This window comes from Mesoplodon mirus (assembly GCF_964341445.2).
Source record: "Mesoplodon mirus genome assembly, chromosome: 10".
Classification (NCBI taxonomy): domain Eukaryota; kingdom Metazoa; phylum Chordata; class Mammalia; order Artiodactyla; family Ziphiidae; genus Mesoplodon; species Mesoplodon mirus.
Window position 1 is genome coordinate 31,093,015 of NC_138986.1, and position 23,169 is coordinate 31,116,183.

The window sequence follows — 23,169 nt, forward strand, 5'->3', positions numbered from 1 at the left end:
TCTTAAAGGCGAAATGCAACATGAAACTTGAAACAATATTAACTTTTCATACCATTATATTAAAATTCATTAGTCTATCTTGCAGTTTGATTGGCACTCACACCCATGCATAATTTTGTAAATCATCCATTGGTCCTTTGGAAAATATTGGTTCACTGCTACGTATTTCTTTCAAATGTTGACACATGTCATTGTACCAGATGAAAAAAATCACATTCCTTACTATCTCCATCTATTTCGTCCAAAAAATCTTTAAGGATTGGGATGCTGTCAAGCTTACAGTGGCAGAAACAAGTTCTCCAAAATTTCAATTTTTACCTAAAAGATCGAATTTTATCACAGGCAGCAGGTACCTCATTTTGTTTTCCTGGAAGTGACAAGCTAATGCTTTTCATTTTTGTGAAAGTATGTGCCAAATACCCAAGTCTGAATCACTGGTTTGTCCATTGCTCTTTCCAATAAAAATGGTGTTCCATGAAAAAGGCAGCTAGTTCAGCTGACAACTCAAACAGCAGCTCAACTGCTTTCCCTCCAGAAAACAACAGTACTTCAGGCTGCAGCAGACGTGCTAAAGGCAGACTTCCAATGCTGTCGCACAGAATATTAAAAAGGAAGGTAATTTAGGTTCAAATTTAATAAAATCTGCTTCATTGAGGATATTTTTACTTCTTCATTAAGTGAAACTGGCTTTTTTGGTTTTAACTGCAGATGCATGAGGACGTGTACAATTGGTGCCACTGCCCTGATTCCTGCTGAGGGGCAAGCAGATTTCCGGCAGTGTAAATGGCAGCACAGTGAGAAGAGTGAATAATGTCTATTAACGTTCAAATGGTTCAGATTTCACAGTCCCCTTGGAAGGCTCTTAGGGACCCCTCAGGGATTTACAGACCACACTTTGAGAACTGTTGCTTGAAATACTCTGGCTGAAGCTTTGTTCTACCTGTCTTGCCTTTTGCTTCTAAACGTATTTATCCAAAATCACTTACAGGTACTCTGGAGTAATATGAAACTCTATTTGGAAAAAAAAATCACATAATAATAGCTAAATTTATTTTATTGTATAACAGCATCATAAAAAAACTGTTGAGTTTTTCAGTTCACTCTCTCCATGAGAGACCAAAGGCTCCAGATGCTTGCTAATGCCAAAAAACTTATCAAGGGAAAGAAATCAGCTTTTTGGGTTAGCCAAAAAGTTCCTTTGGTTTTAAGTAAACATAAAAGGCATTTTTCATTTTCACCAAGAACTTTATTGAACAACATATTCATTAACCGAACGAACTTTTTGGCAGCCCAATACTTTCTCAGGACTATTCCCTGAAAACCAAGGTAGAGTGATCTCTAAGGGTCTCAAACCACATCAGTGATAGAATATTTGCCACCTAAATCTGTGTAGAGTCCTAAGGTATGGTGAGAAAATGATTGACCCACAAATGAGATATGCTTGCGAAAATCCACTCACTCCAAAACGACTACCATGACTCTATTTTCCTGTTGTAGTACATCTAAAGATATATTAAGAAAGAAACTCAGATTAAGAAGGAAGTCGGGCTTCCCTGGCGGAGCAGTGGCTGAGAGTCTGCCTGCAGATGCAGGCGACGCGGGTTCGTGTCCCGGTCCAGGAGGATCCCACACGCCGCGGAGCGGCTGGGCCCGTGAGCCATGGCCGCTGAGCCTGCGTGTCCGGAGCCTGTGCTCCGCAACGGGAGAGGCCACAACAGTGAGAGGCCTGTGTAACGCAAAAAAAAAAAAAAAAAAAAAAAAAAAAGAAGGAAGTCACTTTCCCCCAAATCTGTATACTTTGGAAGCTCACGATAACATGATTATTGACTTCACACTGATAAAAGGGAAATAAATGGGGGAAGGAGGTAGCCATTAGCCCAGAATAAAAATCTGTAGTTAAAAGTCCTTTCAGTTCTCATAGTCCACTACTTACAAATGATGTGACTTATGCCTATAAAGTTAACCCACTGTTTCTAGAAGTGGAATAACTGAACCAACTACATCTGAACAACTTGAGGTACTTGTTTAAAAAATACAGATTCTTTAGATCCATTCCTTAGTCTGCTCAAGTTGCTATAACAAAACGCCATAGACTGGGTGGCTTAAATAACAGAAATTTATTTCTCACGGTTCTAGAGGCTCAGAAGTCCAAGATGAAGGAATTGACCAATTTGCTTCCTGGTGAGGGCTCTTTCCCTGGCTGGCAGATGGCTGCCTTCTCACTATGTCTTCACATGGTCTTTCCTCTATGGATGGGTGTGTGTGCTTAGATCTCCTCTCTCTCTTCCCCTTTTTACAAGGCCACAAATCCCATCATGAGAGTTCCATCCTCATGACCTCATCTAAATCTAATTACCTCTGAAAGGCCCCACTTCCATGTATCATCACATTGGTGGGTTGGGACTTCAGCGTATAAATTTGGGAGGGACACAGACCTTCAGTCCATAACTATCTTCTAAATCACTGTCTCTGGGATTGGAGCCCTGGAATCTATGGTCTTTTAACAGTTCCCAGCTGGTTCCTATGCACCCTAATGTTTAAGAAACACCTCTGCGAGCCTCAGTTTCCTTATCTGTAAAGTAGAATTGACTGTCACCATACTTTCCTATTTCAGAGTTGCTGATATGCCATGGATCAATTAAAAATATATGAGAAAATGCTTCTGAAAGTGCAAAGTGCTATGTAATAATCATCTGAACTTTTACCGCCTACTTTTCCACCAAACGTTATTCTAAAAACCAAAAGTGGGAGGATAAAATGAAAAATACTATCGATAATACCTTTTTTGTTTGTTTGTTTGTTAATGAAGACTGTCAGGGAGGTGGGAGGGGGCCCAGCACAAGATAGACTGACTTAGATGGAACTAGAAAGGATTTTCAGAACTGATTTCTACGTCACTGACCTTATACTTGCTTAAAAATGAGAGGTTCACATCTTCCCACGCTCCCCTACATATGGATGCTCAGCTTGATAATAATATTTTTCTCAACTCTGAATTTGCTCAAGATCAAGGTAAAATTAGTATCTCACCTTATGAGATGAAATTTAAAAAAAGAGAAATGTTAGATTTTAATAGTGGTATTCTTTCACTATTAAGTTATTTATTTCTTCTAGTATAGTTCATATTTTAGACAAATGTCACATTATTTGATTTCTATAATGATATGGATAATATCTTAATTCTTGTAATCAAACCTCATACAATTAAAACAATCAGGAAACAGAATGTTCCAGTTAATATTTAGCTGAACATTCTGATCATTATTTTGAGAAGCCCTTTAAAATATATTATTATTCTTTCTTTCCTTGGTAAATACATAACTTAGCTCTTGTTTGATGCCAAAGGGTTTTCATATTGGGTCAGCACTCTGAGTATCAGTTTTTGTTGCACAGAACTTAGAAGAGTAATCTATGTTCTGCCTTGGGCTCATTTGCTAAAAGGTTTCTTGTTTATTTTTGTTGTTTGGGGGATATTTCATGGTTGATGGAGGCATGTTTATTTTAACCAGAGGCAGATCTCTAATTACAAGTTGTATTCCAAAAGTTTTTTTTCCTGTGTTGTTTGAAACTTGAAGTGGCTTTCCCCCTACCTACCCTCCCAAAAAGTTATGAATCATGATTAAGTTCTTTGGCTTGTCTAAAATGTCCGTAATATAGATGAAATACATTTGCTATGTCTTAAAAGTAACACAGATATTTTGCAATGGAGTTTATCAAACTCAAAAACAAAACTGAATTTAAAACTATTTTCATTTGCCTTTAATACTGATATCTGAGAGAAAGAGGAAGATAAGAAGCTGATAAAAAAATTCCTATAAATATTCTAAAAAGGTTAATGGTCCCCCGATCTTTATTAAACAAAATGCATAAGGTCTCTCAACATGGCTCTAGCGAGAGTCATGATTCATAGTCATGATTAGGATATGATGGGGCAGGAGATGGCAAAACTGAGTGCCCAGAGGTAACTGAAAAAGTGGAATAGAATGGAAAAAAAAAAGGGGTTGAAAGGGTGCCTGTGTATTCCTAAGAGGCTGCATGAAGAAGAAACAGCTAAAATATAAATGATGAGAGAGAGAGAAAGACCAGAATATGACTCAAAGCAGAAGAAGGTAAGTCACAGAAAGCAATGCTGAAGAAAACAGTTTCCTACAAGAGCCACAAAGACTGAATTTGGGGTGTGACAGCAAAGTCACCAAAACAGAAGATGCCTTGGTATAAGCAAGGGAGACCCATTTGTACCTGAAGGATGGCCTTATTTGTACCTGCCAAACGGCTGCACCTGCCTTGTTTCTTTCTGAGGGCGTGCCCAGTAGCTAGATCTTGATTCTGAATCCAAGTTATCATGGAGGCCCTGCTGGCCTCTTCAGTATGCTGGCCTTAGTTGGGAACTTTTGTTTATCATTCATTCACTGCCTCTTCCATCTCCCTATGTGCTAAACAAATGATATTCCAGTTTGATCTTATCCCTGAATTGATACCCAATGTCATCTCTATTAATGCATCTATATTTGGATTCCTGACTTTCAACTGGCCATATGGGTAAGTGGTTGTGTATTTAGTCTTCCCATCTTGTCCTTTTCCAAGTCAAAGTGTTACTCAGTCTAAGTAAAAGTGCACTTCATTCATTCGACCAAAAGCTGACACTGAGTGTGAGGTACCATCTTAGGCCCAGAAGTAAACACAACAGTCTTGCTGGGTTCCTAGAAACCTTGGGTATGTTTTATTAGAACACGTGCAACAAACACCATAAGGGGAAAACAGGAGATGACTCTGGCCCCTAAGATGTTCTGGTCTTTTTTTTTTTTTTTTTTTTTTTTTTTTTGCAGTACGCAGGCCTCTCACTGTTGTGGTCTCTCCCGCTGCGGAGCACAGGCTCTGGATGCGCAGGCTCAGTGGCCATGGCTCACAGGCCCAGCCGCCCGAGGCATGTGGGATCTTCCCGGGCCGGGGCACGAACCTGTGTCCCCTGCATCGGCAGGCGGACTCCCAACCACTGTGCCACCAGGGAAGCCCGTTCTGGTCATTTTTGAAATAAAATGCTCAACTATAGCTGGACAGATATAAAATTTTACAAACCAAAAAGCAATGTCAATTCTGAGTCAGATTAAGAGCAGAGGACTGTCTTGAATATCCTCCATGCTGTATTCTAGAAATAAGATGATATGATGCAAGAGGGAGAGAAAAGCTAACAGAATTAATAACTTTCACACTCAAATTTCTGATAAACAAGGGCAACTTCTGCCACTTACAAAGAACTCTTTCATCAGAAGGTGAAAGTTGTCTGCACTCACAGCCACCCACACACAAGGCCCCTTATGAACACACACACAGGTATATGTATTCATAAGGACAGCAGAAGGCCACAAACACAAAATTATGCCGTGGAAGAGCTTACTGTACAGTGGAGAAGTGTACTGCAACGTGGTTGAAAATACCTGCCAGGGAACAGGAAAGTTATTTCAAATAAATGTCCGTGGCCAACCTCAGTGGAAGCTGACATTTCAGTTCAAAACTTAACTTGGAACCAGTAAAGGCATCCATATCTAACGTATCTACTGAAGCATGTACTTATTTACCCTTCTGGGGTTTTCCACAGTCTGGCTCAGTGCCTAGGCATGAGTACTTCCAGAGCCCAGGGCCAAAGCCTCCAGAGCAGAGCCTGTGGTCTTCCTAGGGATCAAATGGGGAGAAGCCAGGGTAGGGCGGGATCGTCCCTTCTGCATCTACTCTCACATACCTCCGGCATTTAAGTTTATCTGAAACACTTTCAGAAAAATGCAACAGTCATGTCACCACTGCCTATCTCTCCAGAAGGCAACTCTTGTGTTTATCCTACTAGATAACAACTGTGTGGCTGAGGACCACCTCAGTGGTTGGGCTCTTGTAATCCCAATCCCAGATGCAACTAGTCAACCCATTTCTTCAGGTTTATGAAAAGTGTGATGTTTCACCTGAAAAAGGAATCCCATAATTGCAGCTTCTCTCTAGAAGACATGTCCCAGAGCTCTCTGATGACAACTGTCAAGCTCCTCTTGGAGGCTTTTCCCTTTAGAAGTGCAGCATTTAGGAAAGTCTAGAGGGAAGAAAGGTATTGAAGTAGGGGAGGGAAAGAAGAATGGGTAAGAGGTTTCACTTTCACCTGAAACCATTAGTTAAGAGTTTCAAAAATACAGCAATGAGTTTTGGTGTACATTAATGGCCCACTGTATTTCATCAAAAGTCATGAAGTAAGAATTCTGTCCAATTCAACGTGTGTTACAGCAAGAGACCCCTCCTAATGGCATAAAATATATTCATGATTGTCCTACTTGTAAAAGTACTAAAGACACTTCCATGTCAAAGCCCAGAGTTGCATCATCAGAGCATAAAGAAATGCTTTTTGACCAGCTGACTGCAGGTGTCAAAGACTGAAATGCGTGTTCCAAAGGCAGATCTCCGCTGATACCTATTGTGAATTTATAGGTAAATGAATAGGAAAGATTTTAAAATGGAATTTAGCAACTGGCAGTTTACCAAACTTTCAAGACTGTAGATTGGCACGTAGAAGTGATTTCACACGGGAGTTACATACAGATTTGACGTACAATTATGGAATGCCTGCCAAACACTGAAAAGTACTGATACTAAGTTAGGTGAGAGTGTTGCAAAAGCTAAGGTCTTCCATTGACAAAAACAAAAAAGGTGACTCAAAAGACTAAAACTAAGTTCTCATCAATATCAGGTGTTCTTAAACAGTGATATATGATGCAGAAATGTATCTTGAGATACAAACAGTATGTGTTTCGGGACACTTACCCTTTGAATCCTAGGCTTATTTTTAAGTACTAATTATATGACACCATCTCTTTAGTCTAGGAATGTTGGTTCCTCAGAGCACTGTATCATCTCCACGATACCCAAGACACAGTGAAAATGGAAATGCTTATGAAAGGAAAGATTTCAAAAATCAGAAAAGGTATCTTCTACACTGCATTGTTTAATCATAATATGTAAGTGATTATATGCTTTAAGGTACACTATACATAGAACTGTCACTTCCATATAATACAGTAAAATGATTATATCTCCTTGTAGTTTTCGAATTTACTCCCCCACATGCAATGTTGCTCAGTGACCCTCACAATAATCTTATCTGATGCACATAGAAGTGATGTTGTCCTCATTTTAACATAGAAGAAATTGAGGTTTGGGGAGAGTTATAGGAGGCCCCAGCAATTAATAACGGCCATGAAAGCAAGAATCCAGGCTTCTGACTCTCAGCCCAGCACTTCCTATCATACATGTAGAATGAAAAGCCACCCCACATTTCATAAAATTGACTGTGGATCCTGCAGTTGTCACGACAAAATAGCAGAGGGAGAGTGTGTACCTCTGTTAGCAACAAAAACCGTGTAACCTATGATTGAAAGAGTAGACGAAGAATCATTAACTTTTCTTCACACATGAATATTGACGGAATTTCTGAACAGCTGCATGGAAATTCCTAAACAGAGCCAAGAGAAAAAGTATTTTCTAGAGTTCCTGATACAACTTAAAGAGCTCTGTTAAATCTTTTCAAGTGGAATCGGTTAATGCAAGGAAAGTCATCAATACTGCACCCAGATTCCCCCAAAAGAGGTAAAAAATTAAATTAAAAAATAAAATTAAAAAAACAAAACGAAACAAAAACACCTTGTCGGTCCTTCCTAAGACCAACAATTTTCGGGCTGGTCATTTTTCCCCACGAAAAAGCTTGTGCTCTCTTGGTGGGGGAAGAGGTGGGATTTCTAAAGATCTCGATTTTTAACAGCCTGGTTTCATAAACAGGCCCTTCTGAGCCTCAGTAATACAAGTGAGAGGGAACTATTCCCCCCGGGGGTTAGAGAAGGCTCGGCGGTGATGAGCACCGATCAAAGCCGGCAGAGGAGAGCGAGAAGCGTATAGGAGCGGCACAAAAGCTGTCTCTCTCCGTCCCCGGGTGCTGACCGCGCCCGCTCGGAGCGCAGGAGCGGGTGCCGCCCTCCCCGCCCTCCCGCGCGCCGGGACCTACCAGCGAGAGCACTTTATACGTGTTGGGGTCCTTGGCCGTGCGGGCGCGCGCCGCCTTCTCCAGCGGCTCCTCCCCCACGTCCATGGGGGCCAGCAGGGACGAGGCCGTCTGCGGCTCCCCGGGCGCCTCGGCTGCAGAGCCACGGCCCGGGTGGCGGCCGTTCCCCGCAGGGCCCTGCCGGGAGCCGCGCCCGCCCTCGCCGCCGCGGCTCCCAACCCCCACGTAGCCGTCGCGCTCCATCCTGGCCCTGGGCGCTTGGCTCCCACTGCCCCGCCGCGCCTTTAATAGGCTCCGCGCGAGCCCCGCCCCGCCGCGCCCGCCCCTCGCCGCCAGACCCTTGGCTCGGCGCCCGCAGCCCGACGCTGCGAATGAGGGGAAAGCAGCTCAACGCCCCGGATTATTTGGCTTCCTGTCTGATGGCGGGAGCTCTGTGTGTGGGTTATTTTGGGTCCTTTACGTGGGCGCGTCTTTAACTCCCCCCCTCCCACACCCACCAGCCTTCCCAGCCTCGCGCCCCGGCCACCAGCCGAACACTTGCAGGAATCGCCCTCCGTGGCCTCGCGGCGCGGGCTGGACTGGAGCTGCAGAGCGTGGTCTGCAGAGGGCATGAGATCATGGGGCCCCAAAATAGAGCGTAGGAGAGGGAGGATCCGGCCGCCGGGCTAGTGCAGCTTCTCAAAGGCGGGAGAGTGCAGTCAGGACAGACCTGTGTGTTTCTGGATGGACAAGCAGAGAGGCTATGGGGTCAAGCGTTGGGGGAAGCGACCTTTGTCTCCTACGTAGCAACAGACAAGAATTCCCTCAAAGCCCTGCTATCCACTACCTACGCTACTCAGGACTATCCAACCTTAAAATACCTGAATTTACAAATGCACACATAAAAGAGATAAATATAATAATTTTCTGTGGTTTCTGTGCTGGGGGTGAGGTGCTGCTCTTGCTTTATTTGTTTATTAGTTGTTGGGTTTTTTTTTGCGGTACACGGGCCTCTTACTGTTGTGGCTTTTCCTGTTGCGGAGCATAGGCTCCGGACGCGCAACCTCAGCGACCATGGCTCACGGTTCCAGCAGCTCCGCAGTATGTGGTCTTCCCCCACCGGGGCACGAACCCGTGTCCCCTGCAGCAACAGGCGCCCTCTCAACCACTGTGCCACCAGGGAAGCCCAGTTCATTAGTTCTTTTAGACTTTATACATTCGAAAGCTTCAAAGAGTCCGCGCTGCGCTCTCCTGAGATTGCTGCCGATACTTGTTAGCAACGTCAAAATTTCAACAGTCTGGAATACTTTGATACTTTGTTTTTGAACTAGGACACGAACAGTAGGCTATAATTCTTGGTGGGTTTTTCTTCACCTTTGATTCTACAACTTTTACATTTCCTTGCTCATCAATTAGAAAAACCACAAGTGTGTAGTGACGTGAGTCTTGGTTGTCAAGCAGAAAACAATGACTTTCCATACCCAGAACTGACTTTAGTGACCAAGGAAAGTTATACCATCCAATATCAATTAATTTTCAATTCATTTTGATTTCAGGAATATATACAAATATTTTTTTGAATGAGAATGGATGCTTAACAGATATAAGATGTGTGTTGTCCCCTTTAAAATAGTTAACTTGGGATGCTTTCCATTTATATTGCTTGATTGATTCATTCATTCAATAATGAATCCTTCAGTTCAATCTCTTGGCTTCCAACAATGTCAGTGGTCTCCAACAATATCAAAGATGCACAGAAGTATATCTTTCCCAAGTGGCTCTCAGTCTGATCAAACATGGTGAAGGCAGTAAACAAAAAACTAAAACCCAAATTATATATGCATAATAGAATCACACATAGGATATTACAAGAGCTTAGTGGAAAGGGTAACTGACATCTGGAAGAAATAAAGGCCATCCCTCAAAGCACTATTGAGCTCTTTTTTTTTTTTTAATACCTTTGAGTCAGCTTTCAAACCAAACCACCCAAGAGAAACAGGTTTTCACTACCACAAAGTCACACATTTTTTTACCCCAAACGTGGCTCTAAATTTTCCTTTGACTGTTTCCAAAAATCAGAGTCAAGGACAAAGATTTACGGAGACTGGTCAAATGAGTGTCAAAACTTCTAAAAGCAACTCAACAGAGTCATTCCAAGGTGGCTTTGAACTTGAGAAAACAAATGAAATAAGTGTACTCTCTGCATCCCAAGTCAACAAATCATTTTTTTGCAGTACGCGGGCCCCTCATTGTTGTGGCCTCTCCCATTGAGGAGCACAGGCTCCAGACGCAGCAGGCTCAGCAGCCATGGCTCACGGGCCTAGCCGCTCCACGGCATGTGGGATCTTCCCGGACCGGGGCACGAACCCGCATCCCTTGCATCGGCAGGCGGACTCTCAACCACTGCACCACCAGGGAAGCCCTCAACAAATCATTTTAAAGATCCCACCCATTGGTGGAGAGGACTGCAGTGTCACAAACATCCAGGGACCAACAGGAACCATAAAAGAGTGAGGCAGCCCCCTGTAGGTGATTGTGTGCCCTGTTAAAGGCTATGACACTAACTCAGAAGGACTGTGTGCCCATTGTGGCCAGATAGTCAGATTTTTCAAGAGAAACAGGAAATTTAGATGTTTATGTGAATTCTCCAGACTGCAAAAGTGTGTCTAGAAAATTCAGAAAAACAATTTCTTTAAATACTTTCAAGGCTGAACAAAATGTAACACATCAGCAGGGTGGGCCTGGCACTCAGGCCAACAGGATGTGGCCTCTGCCTTATGCTCAGGCCTTGCCTGTGCCAACTGGGACTTTTATGGGTAACTATAAAAATACAGTTGAAACCCTAAAATTAGAATAAAAGTGGATCAAGTGGGCCACTCATGTTGTTTAGCCATACGCTGAGATATAGACAAGTCTTGTCTCCATCTTGTTTGTATTCAAAATGATCTGAGGGACAGCTTCACACTCCAAAGTACAATAAGGTCAAGAGACAGAAACTGCAACAAAACTTCTCCGGTTAGTGTAAAGGTGAACAATGAATGTGTCATTCAATGATTGAGAACTCTAATCTAGTACAGTAGAAAAGATGAGGGTGTAAGATTTTATGATTCCTTAAGTTGTACTGTACAAAAATATGTAAACACTTCCCCCTTGGTGCCTGAAACTTTGGATATGCGTGAGGCCAAAACAGCAAACACAACCAACTTGTTATCTATGTTTGAACTATGACTTCTCAAAATTGAGAAACAACTCTCTTCTCAGCTTTTAAAAAATGAAATATACTATAGAGTAATTATTTTAGCACCTGCTCCAGAGCTTCTCCAGCTGAAATCCCTCCAATTCTCCAGTGGAACATGGAAGACATCTAGCCCAGTCTAAAATGAAAAAACAAGTTTCTTTCATCTTTATGAGATCTAGAAAAAAAATTTTTTTTCCATGGCATTAATTTATTTTTCAGACTTTGCCTGACATCCTGATTTCTCTTTCTTTTTTGTAAGTGCAAAAATACTCCCCATGGAAGAAGCTTGGATTGCAATGTGACCTTGTACAGAGTACAAGAACTCTCTGAGCTTTGGTTGTCTCATTTATAAACTGGTGTTACAAATAATAACATAAAATTACACTAGTATCTCTAAATGTCAACAAAATGTTTTACATTTTCCCAATTTTACATAAAAATTTAAATAGATCCTTTACATATTTAAATCACCCAATCTCTACCCCTAAGAAAGAGAATAAAGTGATTTAATTTTTACATAAATTATGCATGATTTAAATATTTAAATATAACAACTATAAATGATTTAAATATAATTTAAATATAATTTCTGGGAAGGTTTGAGAACTCCCATTGGATATATGCATCTGCAAAGGGAGAGCCCATGGGATCAGGAAGGGATACCAACCCCTCTGTGATGGAAAAAACACACCTCGTTGTCAAGTAACAAAATCAGTGAAATGAGTGCAGAAAGTGAATGCAATTGAGTCATAGAAACTGTGGAAAAATGGCAAATGCAGACCCCATCTAAAGGGAACTGCTGTCCAGTCTTCACTTTTTGGTTGTCCACGGCCTCTGCCACCCCCCATTTTCTCTTTTATACCTCATGTCAAGCAAAACCTGGGGTTGCCAGATAATCTGAATTCATGCCTGCCATTTTGCTATTTGTTTTCTCTATGCCTCATGTCTTTTTTTTTGTCCTTCTGTTTCTCCTTCACTTCTTTAAAATTGTATTTCAAATATGTTTTATTACACCATGTTAATTCCTCTGTTGAATTTTACTTTTTCTAAAGAGTTACTATCTTAGTAGTTGCTCTAGAGGTTATAATATGCATCTTTAATTTACCATCTACTTCAGATTAATACTGACTTCATTCTGCTAAAATATAACATTGTTTTCTGTAATAGATCTCCATGTTCTGATTCCTCATTTCTGCCATTATTATCATATGTATTAATGTATATGTTATAAAGCCAATGATGCAGTGTTATGATCATTGTTTTCAACCTTAGGTTTTTTTAAAGAAATTAAGAAAACAGAGTATGCATACAGACGCACACACACACACACACATACACACACACACTGATTTTTTTTCATGAATCTGAGTCAAACTTTCTTACTTCCTTGCAAGTACTGTAATTTTTGGTTGAAAACTGGACTTGTAGGTAATATTTTATAGCTACTCTGGATTCTGATTATTTTTCTGAGAATTTTTTCTTTCAGTACTCTCCTGGACTTAAAACTTCAGATTCTTCCTGCTGTTTTCTATAGATTTTGCCATTTTCATACTCCACCATCACCTCACGAAATCAAGCCTGCCCCTCTGATGGCTAAAGGCTACAAACTCCCACTGTTCTTATCCAACCGTAGCAGTTTTTCAAGAATAAATGCTTTCTCAACTTGTCTGCTTTTGGTCAATTTACAGAACCCTGAGATGATTGTTAGGGTCATCTTATCTTTGACTATAAGGCCCACTGGGTAACTCCACTGGCTCTCAACTCAGGTAACTTCCACATCCCCAAAAGGCATGCGAGAAGTTCAGTATTGCTCCCTTCCTACAGTAGAGCCAACTTTCATCTGCTACATCAGATTCTGCCTAGCCACACGGTGTAAACATTTTTCATTTGGATGAAGCCCCTCCATATCCATGAGAGGAACGTTCTACCCACAGAGGCCCAACCAGCAAGTAGGGTAGAAGCATCTCTGCTTCAGGCTTTCTATTCAATCTACCTAACACTTACCTTCCCATCCAGGATTTCAGCTCACAAAAGGTAAAGGCATCATAAAGGTGTCTAACTGAGCACTTCCCTCTCACCCTTCTCCTTTCCACACTCCACAGAATCCAAGAGTCAACTTTCTCTCATGGCAGTGTAGCAGGGACTTTTCATGCATCCTCTCCTGAGTTCTGTATTCCCACGGTTTATAGTCCACTGAACATTCAAGTCTTTCAGGCCTCACACTTAATTTGTTTGTGGGAGCTTAAAAAAATTAGAAATTATTTTGTCTCTTAACAACACCTGGCTTTGAAGTAGGTGTTACGTATCCTTGAAGTAGGTCTTACAATTATATTTTTGCAGTTGAAAACTGGTAGCAATTCCTTTATCTTTGTATATTAGGCATAATAAAGCCAAGGCTGCCCACCTTACCTTCCTCTCCCAGCTCTGAGGCAGGTGGATAATTCTAGTTGGTCAGGGATCAGATCCCTCACACAGAAAAAAAAAATTTAACTCATCATTCTTTTCAAAATTATTATCCAGTTTTACCCCCACAAGTATATAATCACATATAACATGTATATAGGAAAGATCCTGACATTTTTTTGATTCATCATTATGGGGAATCCCATTTTTTCTGTTGATGTGGTCATCAAAGCTGGTTAGGTATGATCATGGGACACACAGGACCAAGCCTGAGACAAGCACATGGCTTTCCTTCTCACTCATCTGAGACAACATTTGCTACAAAGATGCCATAGTTGCAGGATAGTCTAAAATCTTGGGAGACAAGGAGGAATGTTGCAGCTGTGAACCCCAAAGAGTAAGAATTTCCTCTTCCTCACTGTGCTGGTGACATAATCCAGAACATCAGATGCTTAAGTCTGGCCCAGTGTAAGACAGATTTGTTCATTCTCGTAATATGGAGAATAGTGGGGAAAAAAGCTTTGTACTTCTTTATACCTTAAGCCACATAAAGCCAAAATATTGGAAAAACAGTATAAAAAATATCTCATATTTTATTGCAGTATAAACTTCTAAAAGATAAAAATGTGAACATAAACACATGCACAAAAACCCCTCAAATGCATATGAAAAAAATATAGGTGATGATCAAAAATTACCTCATAGCTCCTGGGTTTTCAAACAAACATTTTTTAGAAGAATGAATAAATGAGAGTGATAAAGTATGATCTTTCTTAATATACAAGGAACTTTATAATCATTTAAAGTTAATGCTATTTTGAAAAACTTAAGTATTTTAAAAAATGACAAAAAACCCAACTCTTTTTATTAAAAAAAAAAAAGGCACTTACCAGAAATAGAAAAGCATATGGCCAAGAAAACATCCAAAGCAATGCCCTAACTAATAATAGGAGAATTGCCAATCAAAGGAATACTAGATTACCAATAAAATAAAATTAGACAAAATATATTAAAAATGTCTTTTCATCATATTAGTAGTGGGCAGCTAAGGACTGTTACCTTTTATATAAAATAAACAAACATAGTGAAGAATAGAAATTAATGAAATCAAAGCCAGAAAGAAATGGAGAAACTCAATGACACCAAAAGATATTTCTTTGCAAAGCTTAATAAAATTGATAACCTCTAATTAGACTTGTTGGGAAAGAAACAAATTCCTAATATTGTGAAACAGGTGGCAAAAACACTACATATTCTACAAACATTAGGAGGATAAGGGAATATTATAAACAATTTTATGTGAAATTCTAGAAGGACAAAACTGTAGTGACAGAAAGCAGGCTTGTGTTTGCTAAGATCAGGGTGAGTGGAGGAAATTGACTATAAATGGGCACAAGTGATAGAAATGCTCTACATTATGATATTGGTGGTTATACGACTGCATATATCTGTCAAAACTCATTGAATCATAGACCTAAAATAAAAGAATTTTACTATGTATCAAATGTACCTCAGTAAAAGTGATTTTTAAAAATTAAAAAAAGGAAATCATGCAAACAGGGACGTCTGGGAAAAGATGATGGTTCAAACAGGTACATTTGCTTTCACTTTCTCCCCAGACCATACTAAGACAAAAGAATGCCTTTTTTAAAGGCATAAATCCTCGGGGACAAAGAGAATTGGCAAGACGTGACGAGAATAACACAATAGTGGATGGAAAAACAGGTGGACACTTGATAAATGCTTTAACAGACCAAAGAAAGCCTAACCCTAAACCAAAAGTGAAGAAAACCAAGATGTAACCAGACATAAGCAAAATGGGCTACACCAGGTACTTCTGTTAGAGGCTGGGAAGGTAGGACTAAAAAACAGGCAAATTGGTTTGAAGTCTGTTTAAGAAGCAGTTAGGGGCTTACCTGGTGGCGCAGTGGTTGAGAGTCCGCCTGCCATTTCGGGGGACGCGGGTTCGTGCCCCGGTCCGGGAGGATTCCACATGCCGCGGAGCGGCTGGGCCTGTGGGCCATGACTGCTGAGCCTGCGCGTCTGGAGCCTGTGCTCCGCAACGGGAGAGGCCACAGCAGTGAGAGGCCCACGTACCGCAAAAAAAAAAAGAAGCAGTTAGAGGGCCAGATCTTCTCCCCAGTTCCATGCAGCTGGTGACTATCTCTTCCCCCTTGTCAGCAGAAAACTGGAGGTTTATTCTGTGGAGAAAATAAAACAGAGCCTTTGGACTCTAGGGCTCCAGAACTGAAAGGTGACAAATTACCATATCAACATATTTGGCTAATTACCATATAATTACCCCCAAAATATATTTAGTGTGAAAAATAGGTTGCAAATATGCATACTGAATGCTAATCCGCCTGCCCTCTGGAACACACATTTATTGATTACTTACTGTATACCAAGGACTGTACCAGAAACATGGGATAAAGAAAGAAAAACAAGAATTGTCCAACCTCACGAGAAGCTCCTAGCCCAGTGTGGAAGCCAGAAATATTCACAGTTAATTGTAATATAGTATGTTGAGAACTCTGAAAGGGCAGCCCAGTGTATTGGGAGCCCATAGAAAGGCACCAATCCCAAACTGGAGGGTTATAGTCCTTATGACTATCATTGCTTATACCTCCTGTAGTCCACTTTAGAAAACCTATTCTCCTGAGAGCCACTAGAAAGGACAGCCTTACATATCCTGGGACATGGCCCTGCTCTTGTGGTCACAAATGATTTGATCAGATGCCTCACAGAAATCCAGCCCATCCATTCACTCTGCTGTGACCGGGGTTTTCTCTGGCTTGAGCTCTAAGGTTTGCTGTCGCTTGAGAATTTTGCAATCAGACAGAGCCGAAAGTCACAATGTAGAAACAGCAGCTGACAGAGACCACACTGGACACTGTGCAAGGTGAGTCAGCAGAGGACTCGGGTAGATACAGAAAGGGAAGCATGGAGTGGGCACTTGGAGAGAAGCAGAGTCAGGAGAAAACGTGAAGTGACTTCCTGATTTTCAACACCCTAACCCACTACCGGTGTGGCTCAGCTCTACCTTACTTACTGTCTTTGGATCTTACCTGTTGCTGTATTCTCAAAAGAATGCCCCTTCTTTTGGCCATGATCTGATTTTAGTGGGTTTCTTTCCTTTCATACAAAAAGAATAGAATGGGGGTCATGGAAGACTTCCTGTTATTAGTCTGTTACTTCCAAGGACCAGTGACAGTCAGGCAAAGGATGAGAAGGATGGTATTTGAGGATGAAGGAGCAGCCCACACAAAACTCACAGGCACAAGAAAGAGTACTTGCAATGAAAGCACTTGAGTTCAGCTGAAGCACATCACAGCGGGGAAGAGACCAGGGATGTACAGCTGGCATCTAGGCACTGAATGAGAAAGATGATAGGGTGAGCTAAGAGTCCAGCCATATATGACAAATTTGTTTCTACAACTCAAAAAAAAAGTAAATAAGTTTACTGGAAAGTTTGACAAGCCAATTAAAAGACAATGAGTTGTGACATTCTGGTTCCAATAGAAAAATTAATAAAAGTATTGCTGTGTGTAAATGTTCTGTTTAGAAAATAATTTCAGTGGGAAAAAAGTGCTTTCAAAATATCTTCACTGTCTATGAGCTATAAGTAAATTCATTTTAAGAAATCAAATGTAATAATGGAATGGTAATTAATCACAAGTCTCAAACTTTCCATGTGAATCTAATACCAAGTAATTCTGAGTCCTTGCTATCACTAAATTGAGAATCAAAATGAAAATTAACTTTATTATAACAGAAAAATAACTAATTATCAGGAAATCCCCTATAATTGAGATTATCATATTTTATTCTAAAGAAAAATGAAGTCTTGAACTTGCAAATTTTATTAAAGTGTTCAAATTAAAAGGAATAAAATCAAACTTCTCAAAAAATGAAAAAAATGTATAAGTAATTAACCTTGTTTACTTCTGGTCATATATTGTTGATTTTGGAAATCCTGATAAGAATTGATAAAACTTATACTAAAAATTTAACTGTTTTAATAAGAAATTAAATCAAGGTGTATATATGTTATAATATGCATGATTACTAAATAGAAAAATTATTTCACATATTTTTATATCCAAAAAATTATTGATTTATTCCTTATTAACACAGTCACATGTACACATACACACACGTGTCTCTTTCTATCTCTATCTATATATTTGTCTATTGCACAACTATAGAAAAGAATTCAACTGTAAGAAACCACGTATTTGAAAGAGCACATAACTTTGTTTCTGAAGCCACAATCAAGACTTCAACAAACTAAAATACTCAGCAAATTGATTTGATCTGGAATGGAGACCAGCAATAATAATATCAACTATCATTTTATTGAATGCCACCGTATACTGGTCACAGTTCTGGGGACTTTAGTCATTCATTCATTTTTTTCACCTCTATTTATTCATTTATTCACTAAATATTTGTTGAACCCCTACTATGAGCCAAGCATTTTTCTAGACTCAGGATACATGGGTAAGAGAATATCAGTCTCCTCAAGAAATTTAAGAGTCTAGTGAAGGGAGATCAATATTAATCAATTAAATGTTGAGAACTATAATAAAAAATGGTAATAAACACTATGGTAAAAAAGTATATGAGGGCAGAATATATAACTGAAATGTCTGAACCAATCTGTGGTAGGAGTAGGATGTGGTCAGTGAAGGGCTCCTTGAGGATGGAATGCTTTCACTGAGATTTGAAAAATAAGTAGAAGGGCCTCCCTGGTGGCGCAGTGGTTGAGAGTCCGCCTGCCGATGCAGGGGATACGGGTTCGTGCCCCGGTCTGGGAGGATCCCATATGCCGCGGAGCGGCTGGGCCCGTGAGCCATGGCCGCTGGGCCTGCGCATCCGGAGCCTGTGCTCCGCAACGGGAGAGGCCACAACAGTGAGAGGCCCGCATACCGCAAAAAAAAAAAAAAAAAAAAAAAAAAAAAAAAGTAGAAATAAGACCACAGACCTAGATGATTTTGAAATATGGCTTTTGCTAGTTGTGTAAGATCTGTGTATAAGAAGAAATGAGATATACTGACTATGAGTCATAAACTGGAAACTATTCGGACATCAGTTCTTAATCCACCAGTTTTATGGGTTCCCTTTTATAAATGAGCATAAGTCAAGATCCGCCCCCCACCCTGCCCGGACAATGCCAGAAATAGTTTGGTAATTCAGAGAACAGGGAAGCGCTGGAATGGACAAGTTAAAAAAAAAAAAAAAAATTGAAAGGGATGATAACAATAATATACATTTGAAATGTGATTCAGGTATGTACATTTTGAACATAGGAAACAGTAAATTAGAAAATCGATTCAAATATCTATTTGAAAATAAGGTTTTATCCCAGTAAATGAGGTGTTATACATCTGAAAGGAGGTTTGAAAAGAAAGCAAATCACCAAATGATGTTGAGGAAGGAAATCAATAAAAATATTTCTTGTTTTAACTTGAGTTCTAAGACACTCTAAATAACAAGTGATCTATAATAGGTTATAAGGAAATTGAAAGTTGTGCCTTTTCTCCTCAATCTTACACAGTTAAACTTGCAAAAACATTCAGAGGAATGCCTGCTTGACAAAATGAAAAAATACAACATAAAGATTCATCCTGGTTATTTTTACACTTTCTTCAGACTAGAAATATTTGAACCTCGTCACAAATTGGAAAATGTATCAAAATTTTATTTCTGTAAATTATTATGTGTCTTTCCAACCGGGGTTGGGGGGTGCGGACTCTGTGGGTCACAGTGTTAGGCCTTTGTCCTCAGGGAAGCGATTGGCCTCCCAGCTGGGAGCAGAGGTTGCCGCGTGAGCAGAATGGGCAGCCCTGCTCTCTAGCAGTTGCTGTAGTGTAAACAAGAGTGAAGCAATCCCAAGCAGAGATGAAAAGAACTTTAAGGGTTCACTCAGGCATGCTCTCCAGCTCCCTGGCTGTAAGCCATGACTGGGACTGGCTGGGAAACAGCTGCTTGTGACAGACCCGTCTGGCGAGCAGCTGAGATGCTTTTTTTTTTTTTTGAGCAAAGGCTTAAAGCCAATGATATCTCTAATAGACATTGATACAACTCCAGGTGGCTTGTGGAGCCCGTGGCAATGTGGCTCTATTATATGGAGAAAATAAATGATGACAAATAATGAAACAATGCCGGTTACCACTTTGGGGGCCTTTACAATACGCTAGGCACTGAGCTGTGCAATTTACAGACTGCTTTTGCTCCCTTCTCTTCACTGTTTACAAGACAGTGACAGCTAGAGAGCTGTGCCCTCACCCTCCCTCCCTACTCATGAGGCAGTTCTCATCATCTGTTTACTCTGAGGAGACTGAAAGGTTTTCAGTAGTTTCACAAGATCTTATTGTACCAAGGAACCACATTTTAAAACCAACTCCCTGTGGATGGAGTGCGATTTTAGGCTGTTTCTAGTCTTGCCACTACAAACAATGTTACAATGAATACCTATGCATATACCTTATTTCCCAAATGTGGACCACATTTGTAGGATATATACTTAAATACATGGAAATGCTGGATTGTCCCTTCTTTTAGTTTCTAAAGATCCTGGCAAATGGCCCTTACATGGAGTAAAGGAATTTATTCTCCCACAAGCAGTGCATGTGTTCCAGTCCCCACCCCCAGCCTCTCAATTTAGCAGTAATTACTGCAATCCCTTATTGATGCCTATTATAATGCTGGACCGCTGTTTTAAATGGCTTACATACGTTAAGTCACTTAATCCTCACAAAACCCTAAGAGATAAATACTATTGTTATCATTGCCATTTTACAGATGAGGAAACTGAGGCAGGCAAAGATTAACAAATTTGCCGAAGGTCAGCCAGGCAGCTTTGGATTCCAGGGCCCATACTTTTAATTCCCACATTCTGTGGTTCAAGTTTTATTTTTGTCAGTCTGTTGGGTGAAAAGGGGTACCTCACTGTAGTGTTTGTTTACATTTCTCAGATAATGAGTAAGATTGACATTCTTTATACAAGAATTTGCCATTCTTTTTTCTGTGAGTTGGCTGTTTACTCCTTTTGTTAGTCCCCTTTTCTGCTGGGTTGTTGGTTTTTTTCTTACTGACCCATAATATAGTCAAGATCTTTTGACTTTACTTATGACTCTTGCTTATGATTTTTTCCCAAGCAACATATGATTTTTGTATGTAGTCATATTTATTGATCTTTTATAATTTCAGGGTTTTATATCACACTTAGAAAAATCTTCCTTCTAAGCTTTTTTTTTTTTAAATTCTCCAATGTTATCCTAGTAACATTTTTGTTTAAGTTTTTGTATTTCACTCTTTGACCCATCTGAAATTTATTTTGGTATGAGATATGGGTTTTATTTTTCAAATGGCAACCTATTTTTTTTCCAGAACCATTTAATGGATACTCTATTTTTCCCCTACCCATTCTAGTTACCAGTGCTGCTTAATAAACCACCCCAAAGTTAGTGGTGTAACTAAAAAACCATTATATTGTGCTCACAGGTCCTTTAGGTCAGGAATTCAGAAATGTCACAGCAAGAAAGCTTATCTTGCTCCACAGTGTTTGGGGCCTCAGTTGTAAAGAAGGGAGGGCTGGGGTCACTAGACAGCTGGAGACTGGAATCATCTGAAGGTACTCTCACTCATCAGTTGATACTGGCTCTTAGTTGGGACCTCAGCTGGGGCTATCGGCCAAAATGCCTCTTTGGGCTCTCTTATGTATCCACGTGGGCTTCCTCAGAATATGGTGGCTGAGTTCTGAGAGCAAACTTCCCAGGAGAGCCAGGGGGCAGTTACTGAATTTTATGACCTAGCTGGTAAGTCATGTAGTGTCACTGCCACATTAGGCAGAAAGCCCACCCCATGTACTGCCTAAGAAGTCAGTACAAACTTACCCCTTTGACTAATACAAAAGGAATATACCTGGAGGAAATAACCCCCAAATGAGACAGGGAGTGGCAAAAACAGAACATCATAATAATGTGTTAGTGTTCAAAAGCAGAATGAAGAATAAAATCTAATGGACAATAAAATAAAAATAAAACAGATTCAAGGAAAGGAAACACAGACTCCACCTCTAGAAGTGAGGTGTCAAAATCACATTATATATATATATCTGCCCCCAGTTCCTAGTGTAGAAACACTAGGAGTATCCCTTGTTCTAATGAGGTGACTCTGGCTGGGCTCCTGGATGGGGGCTGGTCACCAGAAGGAACAAGCCATGACTAGAAGCTTAGAATTTTCAGTCCTGCCCTCCTCACTTCTCTAGAGGGGAGAGGGGCTGGAAATGAAGTTAATAATTGATCATGCCCACGTGAGGAAGCCTCCATAAAAATCCCAAGAGTGTAAGGTTTAGGGAGCTTCCAGATTAGTGAGCACATCCATGTAGCAGATGGCACCCCACCTCCACGAGGACAGAAGCTTCTATGCTCAGGATGCTCTCAGACTTCACTTTATGTATCTCTTCATCTGGCTGGTCATCTGTATCCTTTATCCTATTTTTGATTAACTGGTAAACCTAAGTTAAGTGTTTTCTTGAGTTCTGTGAGCCTATGTAGCAAATTAATCTAACCCGAGGAGGAGGTCACAGGAGCCTCCAATTCATAGCTAAGTCGGACAGAGTTTTTGGGTAACCTGGGAACCTATTACTCGCAATTGCCATCTCAAGTGGGGTAGATTGAGTCTTCTGGGACTGAGCATGTAACCTGCGGGACCTGATACTGTCTCCAAATAGATAATGTCAGAAGTGAGTTTTACCGTAAGAGACCCAGCGGGTGTCACAGAATTGCTTGATGTGGGAAAACCCCACACACATCTGGAGTCAGAAGTGTTGTGAGGACAGTAGTAGTGTGAGTGTAGAGGAGAAACCTAGGAAGATGAGTGTAGGCTTTTCCCACATGAACACACAGAGAGAAGACAATATGAAGACACAGAGGGGAGACCATCATGTAAAGCTGGAGGTTGGGATTACACAACCGTAAGCCGAGGAACACCAGTGACTGCTGGGGGCCACCAGAAGCTCAGAAGAGGCAAGGAAGCATCCTCCTCTAGAGTTTTCAGAGAGAGCACGAACCTACTGGAACGTTGATTTCAGACTTCTAGCCTCCCAGAACTGTGAGAGAATAAATTCCTATTGTTTTAAGCCACCAGTTTATGGTACTTTGTTACAGCAGCCCTAGAAAACAAATACAGCAGTTTAGACCCCATATCTAGGTTTCTGAGCATTAAAACTCACATCATCAGAGAATAGACGCCACCATCCATTCACAGCCTTCAACTTTAGCTGGATCCTTAACATGTCAACGTACTTGAAGACATCTCTGGTATAGCTGTGCAAGCCTTTATCAACTCCCTTCAAACTCCTAAAGCAGTCCCCCTGCTCACTACCACATGTAAACAGCAGCTGCAGTTGTGGTTATAACTTGTTTATGTTTGCAGTAGTCCAGTGTCATCTGCCAGGATCTATCTGGCTTATGTAGGGGCCATACTTTTAATTGCCAGTAAATTAAATGTGGAC

General features: G+C 40.6%; 1 protein-coding gene across 1 annotated transcript in view; it reads right to left on the reverse strand.

The window, feature by feature from the left end:
* ENPP1 (ectonucleotide pyrophosphatase/phosphodiesterase 1) overlaps positions 1-8,292 on the reverse strand; it is a 66,616-nt gene extending 58,324 nt beyond the window's left edge. The window contains exon 1 of the mRNA XM_082633444.1: positions 8,030-8,292. Within this exon, the coding sequence (XP_082489570.1) occupies positions 8,030-8,269 (240 nt within the window). The 5' untranslated portion in view covers positions 8,270-8,292. The remainder of the gene's footprint in view (positions 1-8,029) is intronic.
* Between the last annotated feature and the right edge of the window lie 14,877 nt (positions 8,293-23,169).